The following is a 19,551-nucleotide window of genomic DNA, read 5'->3' as shown; positions in this document are numbered from 1 at the left end:
GCTCAAGAGGGTCTCAAAGGGGAGGAGGGATTTTTACTCACGAAGCTCTCCTTGATGGAGTGAAAAGCTTTTGTATGATACGAGATAGCCAGGGTGGTGAGAGAAAGATCCCTCGGGGCAACATGAGAGCGCTGAGCGCCGAAGTGTAATTACATTGAAGACAAATTTCACATCCAAGCTTCCGGCGTTCCCTCGTGGACGTGGTCTTTCACGGGCACATATCAGGCATCATTCAGGCACCTCTGGCCCCCAACCCGCTAAGCTCCGGGGGGTGTCCAGGCTCCTTAGCTTAGCTAAACCAAGGCCTCCAGGCGCGCCAAGAGACGAGATTGTAATTGGGCTCAATCAATGCAATGCGGAGACTGAGCAACGACATCATCATCACCTGCGGTCGCTCTCCCCTACACAATTCACTGTATTCTTGCAACCCATTCAGCAACTTCACCTGACCTTCTCTTTATCTTTTCTTTCATCTCGCCGCTACAACCTCCAATAGACTCTCAGTGCGTTTCTGTTCCCTCAAAAGTCAGCCAAGACTGGACGAGAAAGAAGCCCTCAGAGGTGACACGCCGGCGTTGTCGTATCCACGATGGCTACGGAGTCGCAAGCAGCAGAGCAACCGACATATACAGTGCTGGTCAAAGGTACCTTGGTCATAAGACCAGTCTCGGGGAATCACCATGCTAACAGTTTTTCAGATGCTCCAAATTTCGACCTGCCCGCTTACATTGCGAACTACAGAGGTACACAAAGAAAGGCATCCTACAAGACAACACGGCTTCCACCCACTAACTGAACCTTGTCCAGGTCGGACTGTGTTTCGTCGCCTGCACCTCATCGCGTCATGTTCGACCGTATTAGCGCAGGAAGCAGCCGTGATGGCGATGGCCGAAGCGAAGAAAGGTGCAGATGTCAAAAACTACCACGAGGCGGTGGCATTGTTGAAGAGAGTCTTCGGTGGTCAGAATGTCGACAGTTTCTTGGATCCAGTATGGGCAGCCCAGCAGGAGAAAAAGAACACTGCAGAAACTGCTCGGTTAGAAAACGAATTGAAAGGATACAAGAACAACCTGATCAAGGAAAGCATACGGGTGCGTTTGTCATTGATGCCGACCAGCCCCGGAAATGACTGACGCCGACTCTGGTAGATGGGCAACGAAGACCTCGGAACACATTACTACACGATCGGAGACCTCACCAACGCCGTCAAGGCGTACTCTCGAATGCGGGACTACTGCACCACGGCTAGCCACATTGCCGCCACGGCGTTTCGAATCATTGCGGTCGCGATTGAACAAAAGAACTGGCTGGCCGTACAGTCTCAGGTACACAAGATCCGGAACCTACAGATGAAGGCCGAAGATGCGAAGCGAACGTTTCCAAAGATGCAAGCGGCCATGGGACTGCAACAAATGTCGATGGGCGAATATCTCGAAGCGGCGCTAACATTCCTCAACATCGACGCCACCATCTCAGACAGTTACAGAGAAGTCATCAGCAGCAATGACATCGCCGTTTATGGTGGGCTCTCGGCTTTGGCGTCCATGGACCGTCCCGACCTCCAGGCCCGAGTGCTGGAGAACCACAGTTTCCGGAATTTCCTCGAACTTGAACCTCACATTCGCAAGGCCATCAACTTTTTCTGCGCGACAAAGTACAGCCAGTGTCTACAGATTCTTGAATCCTACCGGGCAGACTATCTGTTGGACATCTACCTGCAGCCTCTGGTGTCTGACATCTACAAGAGGATCAGGACGAAGAGCATCATTCAATATTCACTGCCGTTCAGCAAAGTCACTCTGGCCAGCATGGAAAAGATGTTTGGCGATCCTCCGTACCAGTCAACCTTCCTTGAAGAGATTGAAGAGTTGATCAATGAGAGCAAGTTGGACGCCCGCATTGACCTTGAACACGGCACGTTAAATGCCGTCCACCATGATGCACGGGCCGAGATCCAACAAAATGCAATCGACACGGTCGAACGGTTTATCCGCGAGGCTCGGATGAAAATGATCAGAATGCAAATCATCGATGCAGGGCTGGAAGTGAGGCCACCTTCCAAAAAGAAGGTATGGAACTCGGACCAGTCTGACGCCGTTAATTACGACGATATCGGTGGTAGCGGTACCGGTGGTGGTATGTCGTCGGGAAATCTCGTTGACGTGGGTGCTGGCTCGGGACTGGCAGCACGACGGGGTGGATAGATTCTGCCTCTGAAGAGAGCCAGGTCGAGTGATGGTTACACGTACGATGCCTATTACGATGGTCCCAGAACGCCATGACATGATGTGTTGTCCCCCCCCGAATTACGGTTCCGATGATGAATGATTTGACGATGAATAGAAAGATGAGTGCACCGGGGGGATTCCTCGAGGTGCGGCTTAAATAAACATGGTACTGTTTTCTCTCTACCTGAGGTACCTAGTCTTCAGCCGGACATGGTCCAGGGTACGTACGATATTGAGGTAGTAAGGGTGGTGAGAGTGGACAAATAAACAAGAGTTGTTCTCCCATGATAGAACTAAAGGGTCCCACGCGTAACGTAACCGTAGGTAGACGAGTCCAGTGTAAAGGTCGGTCGGTGCCAGCAGAGAGCTTTACTCATTGTTACCAATGATGAACCCCTTCTTCTCTTGTCTTTTTCTCTCTCCTCTCTCCTCTCTCTCTCTCTCTCTCTCTCTCCACCGCTCTCACGGGCCCCAGGTATCCAGGTAAACTACGTGAACTACTTCGTATGATAAAAGTTCCCGATCAATTGCCCCTTGACGCGTGCTCATGACAGGCGAGTGTACCCGCGTTCTTTGTTTTTTGTTCTTTGTCTCTTTTTTGCTCTTCGTTCTACTCTAACGTTGCTCCATCCACGCCAAAAAAAAAGCTCCATAACGATGAAACTCAACGGCCGCTCCGTAACTCAGGTACCCGGCCGAGGGGACCTGCCAAAAGGGACCGTGCCACCTGTAACTGACTAGTTAGTTCAACCATTGTAGAACCGTACGCGCTAGCCGAACCGAGGTGCTTGGGGGTACCTTGTACAGCTGAATGAAAAACCAAAAAAAAAGACGTCCAAAAACTAACAAGTACATACCGTACGTTAATAAGCCCCTCCGGTACGGTACAGGTAGTGATCTACCTACTAATAACCAACGTTGTTGTTGTTGTTGTGTGTGTGTGTGTGTGTGTGTGTGTGTGTGTGTGTGTGTGTGTGTGTGTGTGTGTGTGTGTGTGTGTGTGTGTGTGTCTCTTTGGTACGACGGATACACCTGTACATGTACACGCGAGTACGAACTTTTAAAAAAGATTTCTCTTTTTCAAATTTCTGTACGGCGATTTCCATTTACGAGTCGATCCCGTGGCAATATTAAAAAAAAAAAGTCATAAAAGTAATAAGAATAAGTACACATACGTAGCTACCCTACATACTCGGGACCTACATAATCACTTTGCAATGTACAATCTCCGATGTCGACAAAGAGAGTTTTGTATCGATCTCGGCGGGGATTGCATTGTTGACAGGACTTTTTGTGCTTGTCGCTACCGCTACCGCTACCTCTCTACCTAGGTGGTCAGTCGGTGGGTTGCCCTGCTCTATTTCATCGTAGATACGACGTACCTACAGTGAGTGATACCCGTCCGCCACAACCATACATTCATTCTCCACAAGAGCATGACATGACACACCTCTATCCATGCTCGCCGCCAACGTCGAGAGCCGAGTAAGGGAGATCCTCGCGTGGTTGTTCTTTCTGATACCGACAACCCTATTATTGACAAGTGTGGTCGATGTACAACGATAGGACTGTTCCAAGGTGCCAAAGTGATCAAAGAGAATTTTCCGAAAAAAAAAGAGCCACTACCTACGGATATTCAGTGCTCGGTCCTCACTTGACGAACACTATTCACGCAGATACCTCTGTCGAAACCAGCAATGCATCCATCTCACCCTCAATCTCAATCTCTTCGATGTCATCCTCAATGCTCGTATCGGGTAAATGCATCATCTGTAGACCAAAGGTTGAGCTCGGCAAAGTATCTTCCTGTCGATCTGCGACGACTCTTGCCGCTGACTTTACCTTCTTCGCCTCGCGCCTCAGAAACGCCAGCACTTCCAAATGTCCCGATCGTTCAGCCCACGTAGCCGCGGTAAGTTTCATAAAGTCTTTCGCAAGTACATCCATGCCGTGCTCGTTCACCAGTAGTCTGACAATCTGTATATCGTTCTGATGAGCGGCGACATGCAAGGCCGTCATACCACGATCGTTTCTATCGTTGGGGTCTGCACCTGCTTCGATCAGTCGTCGGACCACAGAGGCAGACCGACTGGATGCGGCTTTGTGCATTGGCGTTTGTCTTGTTCGCGTGCGCGACTTGACATCGGCCCCATGTTGAAGACAAACCTCGACCAATTCCAAGTTGCCCAATGAAGCGGCGATATGAAGAGGTCGCCAGCCGTGGAAGCCCACAGATTCAATCGAAGCACCGCTCTCGAGAAGGAAATTGACAATGTCACGTTGGTTCTCTTGTAGGCTGACATGGAGTGGAGGTTGGCCATTCTCGTCACACTGATTCAAGCCATCGGGATTGTTCGTGAGGTGTACCCGGACAGCTTCGAGATCGCCTCGTTCAATGGCATTCGTTAGTATATTGGCGTCACTTGGCTCGGTGCCTAGAAGAGCCCACTCCTCTGCCCGAAGGTATTTGTGCATGTCGTAATGCGCTGTGAAGAAAGCAACAAGACGCGGCGTTGAGCCCTTCCTGTCTCTTGCAAACAGCTGCTCACGTTTCAATTGAGGGTCGTGGTCCAACAACGCTCGAACAGTGCTCATGTTGCCTGAACGAACAGCCAAATGAAGCGGGATATTTCCTTTCCTGTCGGCAGCAAACACATCAGCGTCGTGCTCAAGGAAAAGTGAGACGATGTCGGTATGACCACCGCGGCAGGCACGATGCAGCGGAGTCCATGCTTCGTGGCCTTTATGCCACATGTTGCCTCCATTTTCCAGCAAGTACCTGACAATCGCTGTATAACCTCCCGTAGCAGCGTGGTCGAGAGCGCACAAGCCGTCTTTGTCCTGAACACCGACAGCCCTGCCAGCAACACCCAAAAGCCGCACAAGAGAGAGATACCCTCGGCGGGCAGCGAGATGGAGAGCGGTCATTCCAAAATTGTCTTGAGTGGCTACAACAGCGCCGGCCTGGAGCAGCATAGTGACAATATCAACGTTTCCTTGTTCTGTAGCCTTGTGCAGAGGCGTCAATCCTCGAGGTCCAGGGGTGTTGACCTGCGCGTGATCGAAACCCAGCAGAAATTTCACAGTTGAAAGGCGACCATATGCGACCGCAAGATATAAAGGAGTCGCTGAGCCATAGTTTCTGTCTAGCAACTGAGCACCATGGCCAATCAAGATTTCTGCCACGCGGTCATGGCCCTGCATCGCTGCTTCGTGAAGTGGAGTGCTTCCATAGACGTCGCGAGCATCGAGGCACAGATTTTGCTTGTTCTCGTTGACGAGGATCTCAAGAAGGTCTGCGAGTCCAAACGTCGCTACAATAGATATACCTGCACCACCAGAATATGCCCAATGCCAAGCCTTTTCTTTCCATTTGCGAAAGTCGAAACTATGACGATCACGAATCCGAGCGATCGCGATGAGTGCGAGACTGTCGTTGAGAACAGCAGTAGCTTGGTGTCGAAATTCGGCAATCGGGACGTTGCTCGCATGGAACCCCCATTCCGTTGCGGCATATTCTAGAAATGGTAACAGATCAAGTGCTTCATGAAAATTGTGTCGGTTCTTGAATGGTAGCTGCTTTGCATAATCAAGGGCGAGGAATTTCAAACATATCTTTGTGATGGCCCGACTCGCGTCATCAAACAAGCCATGATCGTGTTCACGAAGATACTCCTCCAGAGAATGGTGTACCAACCGTATGATGGAGCTTTCGCTATCCACTTGGACTAGTCCACAGCAACAGTCGACAATCGTTCGGACGGAAGCCACGTTATCCAGGTCGAGATCGTCATCATCTAGACGCATAGCCATTGCTTGTTGCAATTCAGTAGCTCGGAGTGGTCTCCTTGCATGTGATATCCACATGAGTGCCTTGAACGCAAGATCTTTCCTTGCGGCCGGCAAACTGGTTATTCTTCGAATAGTTGACTGAAATGCTTCTGTCAGATTCGAAGAGAGATGGGTCAAAGACCTCCTAACATCGGCTTTGGTGACTTGATCAAGTATTGTCCGGATTTGCATGGCAGGAAGAAGGAACATGCCGTTTGCCTTTTGAGATAATGTCTCCAAGATTTGCTCTTTCAGCTTGCTATCCAGAACATCTGCCATGTCTGGACGTTCCTCAATCGTCCGTGCAAGAAACAGCCGAATATCATGCGAGTTTGCTATGATGTCCACCATCACAGGGTTATTGAATCTCATTGTGTTGTTGAGGACGTGTGACCGGGCAGTTGCTAGAATTTTGGCTCTGCCAGAGTCCCGCAAAGCATCCAATACCTCAAAAAGACCTGCATGTTGACTTTTGATGTCAGCCTCGTCCAAGGCATCGATGATGACAAACGATTGTGTATAAGTCGCCGCAACTCGTCGTATAATGGACAGCAAGTCATGAAACCAGGTTTGATCTTTCACATCATTTCGGGTACGCTGATAGAATTCTGCAACCGCAGAGGGAACTGAATTGCCATTCATAGATAGTTGGCGTAGCACGGCTCGTGCTAGATTGATTGGATTCTGGGACTGTTGATCGGAGTAGTCGTAGTAATAGTAGGCGACAGCGACATTCGGATCCTTGAATGTGGAACGCAGGTGGTCGACAATCAGCGAGCAGAGGATAGATTTTCCAGCCCCAGGTCCTCCAACGCAAAGAAGATCGTGTTCGACAGTGTCAGCTTGGACCCATGCCAGAAAGTCTCGGTGTTGCAGAAACCAGACTCCTGTGCCTTCAGACCTCCTCAGTTGTAGATCTCGATGCTTATGCAGCCACGACACCGGCGCCAGCCAATCCAAGATGTCAGTAGTACGCCTCTCCTGCTCTCTGAGCTCTGCCATTCGTGCCGCATGGGTTAATTCGGTAACGTCCAGGGCCGTGCTGGTGAGCATTGGTATTAAAGCGATGATTTCTTGAATCTGGGCAGCTCGCTTGGCTGCCTCTTCGTTAGAAAGACCCATCTGAGCTGATAGCTCAGTAATCTTTCTGGATACCTCAAGCATCTCCTGTAAGCCTTTGGCAGCATCCTCTGAAGTTCTGGCGAGCAGGTCGCAACCCTCCACGGTGACGGCGAAATGGAAGGTCTGTCCATAGCGTCGTAGGTTATCGATCAAGTAATTGACTTCCCTCTGTTCAAAGGGCCATTTGAGCTTATCAATAGCTCGAGATATTGGACCGCCCTCCAAAGGTTTCAACTTCTCTCCAATTCGCTCTATTCTGTCGCGGCAATCGCTGATCGCTTTTTGAAGAACCGAGTTGGTGTCGAATGCCCTGCCTTTGGCCCTCTCACTTGTCAAGAAATCTCGGAGACGGCTAAGGACCTCGCTGAGGAGAAGAAGTTCGTTGTGCAATTCCTCTATATTCTTCGCGCGATCTTTAATCGAAGTGACATAGATTGCTATCGCACCACTGACTTGCAAGGCGAGAGTGATGAGGCCAGCGATGCCACTGGCGACGGAGACACCGTCCATGATGGCGGCGGCAGGACAGCATTCGCAGACATTGATGTTATGAGTGCCATCATGTCCGCCAAAGCTGCACCATCAAAAGATTTATAATGTGGCAAGCACCTCGTGGGAAAGTGGCTCATGGTTCATCGAATGATCGGGCTATTACTGGTAGATGTTGAAACGCAAGGTAAGCGGCGTTCACCCACGATTAAAGGCGGCAGAGGCTAGATCTAATTAAAGCTTAAGGGCCCTTTGGACCCCTGTGGCTCCTGTTTCAGGGGGTTGATTGGGTTGAATGCGCCTAGAAGGACGCTCAGACACCCCTGGTCCCCGACCCCCCCTCCGCAACGCCTCCTGCGCCGCGGGTGCCGCTTTTACTGACACATTCCAGGAACAAGTACTCCATCAAACAACATCATCCATGGTCAAAAGAAACGTGCCACATAGCAATGTCCATCTGTTCCGCCCCCAAATCATTGGCACATCGAGGTCAAGCAGCTTGTCAACGTGGCCTTCACCGGCGACAATGAGGGACGAAATCCCGCCTTCACTCAAAGAGAAATGAGGTCCAACCCTGGCATCAATCCCAGCACGTTTGCCAGGATAAAACATCGCACCTGGAATCTGCCGACTGCTCTGGTTCTGATCTGGGGGATCGTTTTGTTATGGGGCGAACGATTCACCTACGGGAACAGCGTCCAGCGATGTCTCTGGCAGAAATGGGAATCATGGGTAAGTCCTCAACGCAGTACACGCGAGCGCATCTTGTCAAGTCACCCAGGTGCTAACAAACACCTCATCAGCCAACTCATGCTCGACCACACCATGTCCTCCTCGTGGCTGACCCGCAGCTCGTCGATCCGCATACCTACCCAGACCGGCCGTGGCCTCTGTCAGCCTTGACTGTCGCATACACCGATCGTTACCTTCGTCGCTCGTACGGATACCTACAGGACAAGCTGCGACCCGACGCAACCCTTTTCCTGGGAGATCTCTTCGACGGCGGACGGGAATGGGGCACGGTTGAATCGACCTCGCCGGAGGAACGATACAAGAAGTACGGGACGTCCTTCTGGATGAAAGAGTACATGCGCTTCTCCGACATGTTTCTGCGATCATGGTACAAAGGTCAGTTCGCGAGCCAGGCCGAACCCGAGGGTCGGCGCATTCTTGCCTCTTTGCCAGGGAATCACGATCTAGGGTTCGCTGCGGGCATCCAACTACCCGTCAAGGAGCGCTTCGACGCATACTTTGGCCCCATGAACCGCATCGACATCATTGGCAACCATTCCTTTGTACATCTCGACACCGTTTCCTTGAGCGCCATGGACCAAATCGACCCGGAAACAGGCAGTTCAGGAGCCGGCGACGGCAGCGCTGCGGCCACAGCATCCAGCAGGATCTGGACGCCGGTCGAGGAATTCCTCCGGAACGCTAGAACGACTCGTGACAAGGCTATCAGACATGTTTGCGAGACTCGCTTCAACTGGCCGTCGTCGTCAGCGTCGGCGCTTCAACGACGCCGCCTTTTAACCCCGAGTATTCGCTCCGCCGCAGAACCATCCTCAGAAGAAGATGGTTCAGGTCAACAGTATTCTCATCCCAAAGTATCGTCGTCTCAGTTCCCGACGATTCTCCTCTCGCACGTCCCACTCTTCCGATCCGGCACGACGTCCTGTGGCCCCAAGCGCGAACGAGGCACGTCCATCCCCCTCTCAGCGGGCTACCAGTACCAAAACGTGCTCACGCCGTTGATCTCTCAAGACATAGTCAAGCACCTGACGGCCGAGGAAATCGCCATGATCTACTCCGGCGACGACCACGACTACTGCGAAATCGAGCACAGCGAGTTCACAGGCCGTATTCGCGAAATCACGGTGAAAAGCATATCGTGGGCCATGGGCATCCGCCACCCGGCCGTACAGCTCGTGAGCCTGTGGAATCCCGTGGCTCAAGATGCCGTCTTCCCTTCCGCGGACTCCGCCGCCGACCAGGCCACCCCCCGAGACACGGTCCAGAACCGCCTCTGCCTCCTCCCGGACCAGCTGGGCGTGTTCATCCGGTATGCCCAGGTCATGGGTCTGACTTTGCTCGCCCTCGCCGTCCACGCCGTACGACACGGTCGTCCTGGCAGCGGTGGCGGTGTCGCGACAGCATCCGAACGTCACAACAGGTCAGAGCCCTTGCTGCCCATCACTCGCGACGTCGATCGGGGCCGGGGCGAGGGCGAGGCCGATGTCCAGTCATCGTGCTCGTCCGTGCGCAAGGACCGCGAGAATGTAGCGACGACGCGCAAGATGGGCTCGTCGTACGCTTACGGAGGAGGACTCTCCAGACCTGCATCGCCTTCGAAGCCACAGTTCGACAGCGACGATGACGGCGACGACGACGAAGAAGACAATTGGGGGGTGCCGCGGTCCATGAAGCGAAGACTGCGTACTCGTCATGCTGGCTCAGGACGCGTCCGCTTCTTCGCAAACTCGGTGCGCCGCGTCGCTGTGCGGGTTGTACTGTTTTACATCTGGTTAATATGGACCGGTTAGACCCTTTGTGGTATCATCCCTAACAAGAGCCTGAGCAGAAGAAAATATTAGAGTAGGCGAAGGTGCTAGCCAAAGTGCTCTTGATAAAAACTTGAAAAACTACATACAGACTGCTAGCTGCTCGGCCTCTGTTAATGGACAATTACTTTATCGCTACGCATTACCACCTGCCCTCTTGTTGATTTTATTTTTTCTTTTGTACACGGCGACCAAAGGTCTTATGAATCGCAAATCATTTCTTGCCGTTTTGGCTGCTACTCTTCCCATCTGACGGACAGCACATCTTGTTGTCAGCGCACTTATCGCCGCACTCAAGGAGGCATGTCGGTCCTTCGCTGTTGACGCTTGCAGCCTTGCTGCTGTGTGCATGTTGCGAGGAATCCGGTTGACCATCCGACGCTCCGGCATCAGGTGGGGGCGTTGTAAACTCAGGCTGGATTGTTGAGCTGTGGATGCCGTAGGCATGCAGACAACCTCGAATCTCGCGGGCGAGATGCATGTAACTTTGGGAGCCTGACCCTTCGACTTCACAGTCAACCTTGACATGCAAGCTAGCAACCAGTTTGGTGTCACTGAGCTGCCACACATGGAGATGGTGGGCTGAAATGACTCTTGGGAGAGATTCAATGTCGGTGGTGATTTCGTCAATCGACAAGCCCACTGGTACCGCCTGCAGTAGGATTCGGCTGGCTGCCTTGCAAAGTGGAATGGCACTGTAGAGAATAATGACGGTGATGACCAGCGAGATACCGGGGTCAAAGTAGTACCGGGCAGGGAAGGTAGTGAGCCAGATGATCAAGGCAGAAGCTATCACACCAACGTTGCCAAGGGCGTCACCCAAGACGTGGAGGAAAACACCTCGCATGTTCAAGTCTCCGTGGGAGTGGCCATGGCCACCGTGACTGTGACCCTTGTGCTCTCCCTGCGGCTTGTTGTGAAAATGATCAGCATGGTTATAGATGACACTTTGTCGTTTGCCGATGCTGCCGTAGCCTTGATTGCCTTTTGATGGGGACGATGCACCGTTTCCGAAGATCTGTGAGCGCTCGTTGGGCGCGCCTTCGTCGTCGAGTAGGGCCTCGCCTTCTTCCGAAGATTCGTCCGATTGCTCCTCGAATCGAGCAGCTTGAATAATCTCCTGGCGAAATGAGGCTGGATGGATGTGGATGTTGTCCACCGAACCAAAGCCCCGTCCTCCAAGCGATCCCGAAGTTCTACGTCGGTGTCGACCATGGAGCTCGCCATGGACGTGTGACTTGCGGTGTGGCGTCTCTGACGATTGACCTGAAACGGTGGTGTTTTCTTCGTCCGAGGAGGTAAACTTTCGCGATTCGTGCCCTTTGAAACCAGCGACCTTAACTTGGGGAAGGACGTCTTCAATATTGCCACTTTCGTCGGCGACAGCGGCAGTTTCCGAGTCATGATTGTGAACATGTCCGTGGCCTTCTTCCGCATGTTTGACGGCATCTCCATGCTCTTCATTTCCGTGGCTATGTCCGTGGTCATGGAAGAGGAGAAGACCGAGGATATTCGAGGCCAGGCCCAGGCAGCCAACAATAAGGACGAGTTTCGGGTTGGAGACGACTTGAGGCTCGACGAATCGTTGGATGGCTTCGAGAAAGATGGATAGACACAAGGCAACCAAGAAGACACCGTTGACCAGAGCACCCAGTGTCTCTGCCCGTTGCCAACCATAGGTGTACATTTTGGAACTTCCGGTGTTCGCAACGCGGACTGCCCAGAGCCCTACGCACAGGGACAAAACGTCATTCAGCATGTGAAAAGAATCTGCCACCAGGGCAAGTGAATGGACGGCATAGCCTGCAAAGTTTTGGGTCAGCGACAGATGCATGATGTCGGGAAAGAACGCCGCTCACCAACAACGAGTTCGATCAGAAAGAAGACAGTATCGATCCCCAGCAGTATGCCAATTCTCTGGCTCTTCGTGAAACCCATGGCTGAGCGATCCGAGGGTTGTTTCGCCGACCGGGGCGCGCAGCACTCGTTGAGAGTTGTAGTCGATGACGGAGTGAAAGGCGACGCGGTCCGTGGCGGGGACGCCCTGTACGGACTGAAGTATGCGGGTGCTGGTTTCTGGATGACCTCAGGCGGACAGGATGAAGATGAGGAAGAATGAGAGGAAGAGATGTGACTATTGTTTGTTGAGGATGTCGATGGCTGCGATCCGGCAGCAGATGAAGAGAGGGTGGAGGGGATCACGGCCGACGAGCGAAGGAGAAAAGTGCCGTGGCGAGATGGCGATACTGGCAGCTGCGGCGGCGATGTTTGGTGATGTTTCTCTAGGGCGAAGACTCGGGGCGCATGTGGTGGTGGTGGGCGCCGCTATAAGTCCGAAGTATAAAACGTTAGCACCGCCAGTTGGCACCGACATCGCTGCCATGACATAAGGATGGCACCCAGTACCAGGGGCCCAGTGCCCAGGAGGGAAGCAGGTGCTGGCGAGGGGGCCCTATTCAGCGGCCGGGGGCTCCTGTAGGGGCTTCTGATAGGGGCGGATGCGGGCTGGTAACGGCCTACCGGAAGTCTTGTTCCCCCCTCGACGATAATTGCGCCATCACCGCCCGCGATTCGTGCAGCCTCTTCGCCCTGTGATGCCCACACTGAGGTCAATAAAGCTTGATCGCCTTCGCTAGCGAAGTTTGGCATCGTATCCGGCTTCGTCGCCGCCTTGTTCTAATAATGTTGTGCTCACTTGTGCCCTGGATCAACCTTAAAGAGCACTAAACCCATTATTTCTCCCGAGGCAACCGTATTTAGAAGCGCCAATACTCCTACATGTGCTGCTGCTGCTGCTGCTGAGGCTGCGCTTTTCTATATGCTGTCGTGATATGCTTGCTAGCTACTTGGGGCTATCGCTTCCCTCCAACAAAGACCGGGCCAAGTGTACGGAGGACTGCAGACGCAGGCTACACAGATGCCAGCACCCTCCCGATGGCGGTCGCTTGCCTCACCTCGCGGATACTCTCCTGTCAACAATGTCGGCAGACGGCAAACATCTACCCTTACCCGGACACAGATGACACTCGTACCACTCCACGTCAGGCATCAAACGTTGGTCCCCGCGCTGTGTCTGTCCTTGTCCCTTTCCCCTAGACGGATTTGTCAATGCGGGCTGGCCCAGGTCTGAGAAGGAGTTTGTATAATTCGCGACACCCGACGGGTAGCTGAGCATCTTCCTGGACGTACCTCTTCTTGCTTGACTCCGGCCTTATGCATTTCCCGGGAGCGTTGGACGAAGTTATCAGGCTGCAACTTCCGCTCATTACGGATCTTAACCAAACCCGGCGCGCATGCTTGCTGCAAGCGTGCTCTTCCTCCTTGCGCGGGTGGTGGCGACCTGCTCCAAATCGGTATCTGGTAGGTAAGGTGCGAGTATCAACTGTTTGTTGTACCTTGAGTAGGTAGTACCCATATCTACCGTACTTAAGGTATATCTAGGGTTGTTCGAAGAACATCTGACGACGTTCCGTACTGGCTACGTCGAGTGTAGCCAGTGTGACATGGACCAATTTTGATACCCGAACATATACTTCTTTCAACCATGAGATTTCCTTTTCAAACGATTCTGCCTCAATGTGTCGTTCGAGCGAAGACAGCCCTCAAACCCTTTACCACCACCACCACCAACAACAACACTGGCAGCCACAATGCGGAAACCTGTTGCTCAGCAGCGGCAACTCTGAGGATTACCGGCCCAGAGAGTCCGATTAAAGAGAAGGCGTTTGACGGGACGCCGACGGAAAACTCCAAATCACGCAGCAACCGTCTCTGGCCGCGGCACATTTCGGTCGATGTTCCCTTGGCCCAACGGCTCAGTCACCTTTGTACGAGCAAAATCACCTAGTTCAAATTCATGAGTCGTCAACACATGGGCTGACCACAAGACGCAGCAAATGAACAGACCTTTCTCGCCTGGTTCTCTCTGTCCCATGCCATGGCGTCCCTCGGCGTCGTGATTGCACAGATCTCCAGAATACAGAAGGCCCTTGACGACGAAGCCGAGCACAATGACGCAACCGCCCGTCGCGCTTCCGGGAAACCCCAGGCCTGCATTTGTCAACTCTCTGCTATTCTCATCCTGCTGGTCGGGGCGTGGCGCTTCTTGCAACACCAAGAAGATATCTTGCGGGGTCTCACCAAGTTTTACTTTGGTGGTGTCTACCTCACTGGTGTTGTGGTCTTGCTGGCACGTCTCCTCTCACTGCTGTTCACCGTGATATCAGCTGATGATTTCATCCCAGTGCTTGGTTTCGTTCTTTGTTCTTCTAGTAACCTTTCTGGATGGACCTTGAGGCGGCTTGTTGAGGCGTCCCTGGTGTTGATATTGAGGGGAACGGCCCGTGATCAGGTGGTGGCACAGCTTCCTGATACAAATCATAGTTGTGAAAGAGGCCCTCACAGACACGTCAGCTTGAATATCTTGAATATCTAGGTTTCAGGGCCCAGACGAATGCAGTAGACGACCGTTCACCATAGCAAATTGTACACAAAGGCATTCAACAATACTATATCGTCATTCAATTGCTCTCGAGCATGTCCGCAGAGACGCCCGTGATTTTGTAATGTACACCGAGGAGATATCTATCATGGGACTTTGCCCTGTTCTAGAACTGTGCAGCCGAGCAATCCCAGGTACCCTGCCCACCAATTCATCCAGTAGACATTCTCACCTCTGAAGATAATCCACGGTATTAAACCCCCGAACACCGCCCAGATCCTTCGCATACATTTTCCGTTCCTCGTCCATCAATAGGCTCCGAAAGTCAGATAGTCAATCACGCCAGTCCTAGAAGTCCACGGTTCATCGTGACCCGAATCTACCCCTGTGTCATGCAGTGACATCTCAACGCCGGGCAGAAAGAAAAGGAAACAAGTAATGTACAGGAGTACAGTTCAAGAGCTCACCAAAACCCTCTCTCCCTTATCGCCACAAGTCTCGTTCCGACCGACGGACCTCCACCGAGCCCCGGACGACGAGTATCGGCACGACTGGCGCTGTCGTCCGGCACGACCGTAGAGGTGCCGAACTCTTCCTCAGCATCCTCGACAACTGGGACCTCTGCGCCGCCCATGCCGAGACGGTACTTGGAGCCATCAGGTCTGATAAACACTTGTGCGACTTCGTTTGCCCGAATGCCGTACACTGGCTCTTCCCAGACTCGACTGCCAGCTCCAGTGTGTGCCGGTGATACCGCAGAGCCCCTCCCGCCGTGTGTGTGGCCTCGCAGCGTCGTGGGCACGACTGCTGTTCTGGTCGATTGGGCGCCACGGTGCCCTAGCCCAACGATACTCGGGCCTGCGGGACCCATTGTTGCAACGATATCTTGCTCACGCTGCGCGTCCTGAGTGTCCAGCTGCATTAGCGTTCCAACATTGCGATAGCCGACAAAATCCATCTTGCCGACCATGTACGCTGCAACCTCAAGCATGGCTCTGATGACAGACTTCTTGAGAATGCTCTTGCCGGTGGTTTCTGGTGGAGTGCGTTCACCAATCTCGAGAGTCTCATTGCCCTTGAGCGCAGCCGTGACCTTTTTATGTACGATCGAAAGCTCGTAGTGGATCCGGCCCTCGTTTGCAACCGTCTCATACTCCTCACGTGCCGCCTCGTAACCCTGCCAAAGGTTTCTGTCTTCCGGATGGTGCTTAAAGAGGAGACTCTTAGACTCGACGACGTTAAGCTGAACATCTTCACAGCCCTCCAAGTTGCAGTCATGGTAGCTAACCCGGCGGACGATCAAATTTCGAATGTTGATCTCGTGATCTGTTGGCTGGCGGAAGACAATGGTCAGTTTCTGTTTGTTCGGAGGCACGTACAGAGACTGCACAAAAGAGGTGACACTATTACTGAGTGTTTCAGGTGGATCGGGCCAATTCAGATGGCCAGAGAGGGTGGCTGCACAGTCCCAGATTGATTCGGGAACGTGCATGTTGACTGTACCGACATTTATTTGGCCTTTCCTGAGCTCGTGCTTCCCAGCCTGGTCCACGACAATCAGGAAGTCCTCATTGAGTCTGTTCTGACATGAAAATTCATATGTTACAGAAGTAGGCCCTGGTTCTGGACTCCAGAGTCTGTTTGGGCTGTTCTTATTTGGGTTTCTGAAGCGAAGTACTCCGTCGATGTCTTCACCATTTGTGGTGAGGATTTTGGTAAAGGTTGCAGATGACAGAGGAAGGCCATTCGGCGGGTCAAAGAGCGTGTTCCAGCCAGATATGTCGTAAAATCTATTATCGTGGATATGTGGTCCTGCCGTTGCAATGACTTGGCCAAAGCCAATATCAAAGTTCAAGTGGCCATTGAATGCTCTAGCAGCTTCAAACGAGGATTGGAGCAGCCCAATGAGCTTAGCACATTGCTCATCTAGGGCTCTTGCTCCAACAATATCGGGATGTGCTTGAGCTAGCACAGAGTCTTTCTCTCGGGAAATTTGCTGACGTTTCCATATGCTCATGTCACCTGGCTTTTCAGACGGTGGCGGCTTCGGGACTCGATTGATAGGTGCAGGGCCATATGCTTCCAACAACGCTTTGTCGAGTCGCGCCTGTTTTTCAGCCTTGCTTTCTCGTTGCGCTGGTTTTCTGCCAGGATTTCTACCACGCTGTCGCATCGTAGAGTGTCTTGGGGGTTGCTTCTCCTCAACTTCTTTCTGATTTGCCGGACCTTGCCTGGCTGAAAGTTCTCTCTGCTTCCTGTTGGCTTCAATTGCTGCCAAAGCAAGCGCGATGCTGTTCTGCCTTATTTCGGTCGTGTTAGGCAAAGGGATTGAAGTCGCTCGATACTCAGAACCCGCTTCACTGAAACGAATCCCTGTCTTTGAAGTTGCGCGGCTGCCGAATGATTGTGTTTCACTCGGGTCATGGAGTTTATCGGCAGACTCTAGTGGATCATCCATGATATTTGGTGTCCCGTTCTGATTCCAATTTGAAGTTGCACGCTCTAGAGGCATGTAGGACTCGATTCCAGGGCGGCCATGACGATGGCCCGTGGTAGAAGTGGTTGAAGTGATTTCCACCAGGTTCCCCTGACCCCGGCCTCGATCTCTCCCTCCCCCTCTCAGGCGATTCTGGCCAGCTCCATGCGTTATGGCAGAGCCATTGGGCCGTCCACCACCAGTACGGTTAGCGCGACCACGCCGATAACTTCCTTCGAAAGAAGGTATCCTGGCTTGGGCGTTGTCGTTGTCATTGCTGTTCGACGCCACACCTCTTCGGTCGCTACCTCTACCACGGAAGGCATTGGCACGTGTAGACCCGCCACGGAAACGATTACCTCGCTCACTACCAAGAGCTTTGGGCCCTCGTTGGTCATTTGCATGGCTATGAGAATGTCCATAGGCATTGCTATCGAACTTTAGTCGTGGTGGGTCCGAGATGACCGGAAACTCTGGCGTTGAAGGGAGTTCCAACGGCAAAGGTATGCTATGAGCCGTCATGTTACGTTGCTGCATTGCAGCAACTGCACTATCTGTTGAGGCAACGGGAACGGATGGTGATGGAAATACACCGCTCACAGATTCGAATGGTTGAGAAATATCGTTGCAACTAGACTCCATCGATGGTTTATGGGGAAGTTTTTCATCGACGAGGACGTGTTTCCCGGGAAGTTCTGCCTTGAATGCCTCATACTTGAAGCTGGGTTGTGTGAAAAAAGCGTGCTTGGTATGGCTGTCCTCGTCCTGCACCGGCTTCGAGGTTACAGACAGAACTGGAGATGCGTTGACTTCTGGTTCTGGGCTGCCTGACGCTACAGAAGTCTCTCTATCTTGCAAGAGGTCTTGATCTGCTTCATCATCATCAAGTCCTATGAGGAGGGTGTCGAAAGATTCTGGTTGCATGGTTGGAGGAGGGGTGAAAGAGGTCTGCAGCAAGGATTCTGTCTTATGCAGAATCTCTTTCTTGACGGTTTGTCCGATCGTGGACGGCTTCGTGAAGGGCTCATCATCTTCCTCATCATCCGAATCCGCGACAAGAAGCCTCCGGCGACCTAGAGGCTGTGTAGGTTCGAGTGGAACTTCAGGAGCAATCTCTGGATCTGCACCACTGACAATCTTGCTAGTCCACATGGCGATTCTCTCATCTTTTGAGTCTCTGTTCAAGTCCTTTTGGTTGCTTCCTGATTTGGAAGCAGGTTTGGAAGAGATCAGAGGCTCGAGATTTTTTGCATCACCAAAGCTCGGAAAAACGAAGTCATCCCATAGCTTTGAAGCCTGCAGCTTAGTATCATTTTTAGCTTGGCCTGCAGAAAACTTCTCCGGTGCTTGAAAGGTGCTTATATCCAAGTCGTAGGTCCGCAACTCCCCAATCACCTTCTTAGCCAGATCTCGTTCGCCTTTATTGACTATGATTCGGTTGTAGGAGGGATGACTAGGTTGTATGTTCACGTATTCAATTCGAGCATCATTGTGGGTCGGATTCCAGAGGAGAAGATCTGTTGTGGTCAGGAGGGGTCGATCCACCTGCTGGCTCTTGATGATTTCCTATGATTGTTACTCATAATCTTGTCCCGTTGCAGAAGCACGTACCAGCAGTGGCTCAAGTCTTTTGAGCTTCTCAAGAGCTGTCTGGAATTTCCCTTGGAACAAGCGGCATCGTTTTTCCGCCTCTTCAAAATAAATAGAGGTGCGGGTCAACTTCGAGATCTGTTGCGCATACAGAGGAGGCAGTATCTTTATGTCTTCTTTGTGCGGTGTCCAAAAGGCCGTAAGATGTTGCAGGCTCTCGAGCGCGTCCTGGCCGTCTGAATCGACGTCTGGCATCCAATCCCCCAGCGGACCATCAAGCGACTTGGTGTCTCGAATGTGGTCATCTGTAACAGTGCCTTCCATCGGTTTCACGCGTTCGTCCTCGTCAAATGCCAAGCCTCGAGACTCATGGGCTGTTACGTAGTTGGACACCTGGTGCAAGATTGTCGGAAGTGTTCTATCGTCGTCTAGGTCTACCTCAGCAGAAAAAGTCTGTACCCAAAGTTAGAACAGTCCTCGTAAATTCCATGATCTAAGGATAAGTAACTGGCCTGCGTGTCGGCTCCAAACGTGATGAACGGAGCATTTTCGGGATCCAGGTAGGATTGCCTAAAGAGTCCTGAGGTGAGATGATCGGATAGAGGAAGAGCAGGAACACACTCACATGAGATTGCGGATAATCTCATCAGACTATATCAGTGTCAGTATGTACCAGCTATCTGGTATTGTGTACTTACGCCCAACTGGGTGAACTCGTAGGTCGAGCCAACGAAGACTTTCTTCTTTGCACTGGCCATTCTGATAATTGGCACCGCCACGGCACTGGTCTCCGGGCGTCCGGGCCTCGCGGAC

General features: G+C 52.3%; 6 protein-coding genes across 6 annotated transcripts; 3 read left to right on the top strand and 3 right to left on the bottom strand.

Annotated features, from left to right (window-relative positions):
- Positions 1-589: 589 nt before the first annotated feature.
- PV08_00549 (uncharacterized protein) lies at positions 590-2,204 on the top strand (the record flags this gene model as incomplete). Its single annotated transcript, XM_016374914.1, has 4 exons — positions 590-644; positions 699-743; positions 808-1,091; positions 1,149-2,204. 4 exons carry the CDS (start codon positions 590-592, stop codon positions 2,202-2,204), a joined length of 1,440 nt encoding a protein of 479 aa, XP_016240190.1.
- Positions 2,205-3,896: 1,692 nt separating this feature from the next.
- PV08_00548 (uncharacterized protein) lies at positions 3,897-7,691 on the bottom strand (the record flags this gene model as incomplete). Its single annotated transcript, XM_016374913.1, has 1 exon — positions 3,897-7,691. The coding sequence occupies one exon, from the start codon at positions 7,689-7,691 to the stop codon at positions 3,897-3,899; it is 3,795 nt and encodes a 1,264-aa protein (XP_016240189.1).
- A 540-nt stretch (positions 7,692-8,231) lies between these two features.
- PV08_00547 (uncharacterized protein) lies at positions 8,232-10,213 on the top strand (the record flags this gene model as incomplete). The annotated part of the gene is made up of 2 exons (XM_016374912.1): positions 8,232-8,402; positions 8,474-10,213. 2 exons carry the CDS (start codon positions 8,232-8,234, stop codon positions 10,211-10,213), a joined length of 1,911 nt encoding a protein of 636 aa, XP_016240188.1.
- Positions 10,214-10,445: 232 nt separating this feature from the next.
- PV08_00546 (uncharacterized protein) lies at positions 10,446-12,169 on the bottom strand (the record flags this gene model as incomplete). The annotated part of the gene is made up of 2 exons (XM_016374911.1): positions 10,446-12,034; positions 12,091-12,169. 2 exons carry the CDS (start codon positions 12,167-12,169, stop codon positions 10,446-10,448), a joined length of 1,668 nt encoding a protein of 555 aa, XP_016240187.1.
- Positions 12,170-14,168: 1,999 nt separating this feature from the next.
- Positions 14,169-14,797, top strand: PV08_00545 (uncharacterized protein; the record flags this gene model as incomplete). Its single annotated transcript, XM_016374910.1, has 2 exons — positions 14,169-14,447; positions 14,711-14,797. 2 exons carry the CDS (start codon positions 14,169-14,171, stop codon positions 14,795-14,797), a joined length of 366 nt encoding a protein of 121 aa, XP_016240186.1.
- A 338-nt stretch (positions 14,798-15,135) lies between these two features.
- On the bottom strand, positions 15,136-19,496 carry PV08_00544 (uncharacterized protein; the record flags this gene model as incomplete). The annotated part of the gene is made up of 5 exons (XM_016374909.1): positions 15,136-18,714; positions 18,760-19,166; positions 19,247-19,308; positions 19,364-19,389; positions 19,437-19,496. The coding sequence occupies 5 exons, from the start codon at positions 19,494-19,496 to the stop codon at positions 15,136-15,138; spliced, it is 4,134 nt and encodes a 1,377-aa protein (XP_016240185.1).
- Positions 19,497-19,551: the final 55 nt, after the last annotated feature.

Source organism: Exophiala spinifera, assembly GCF_000836115.1.
Source record: "Exophiala spinifera strain CBS 89968 unplaced genomic scaffold supercont1.1, whole genome shotgun sequence".
Classification (NCBI taxonomy): Eukaryota; Fungi; Ascomycota; class Eurotiomycetes; order Chaetothyriales; family Herpotrichiellaceae; genus Exophiala; species Exophiala spinifera.
The sequence above is the reverse complement of the archived record's forward strand: the minus strand, read 5'-3'. Positions and strand labels throughout refer to the sequence as shown.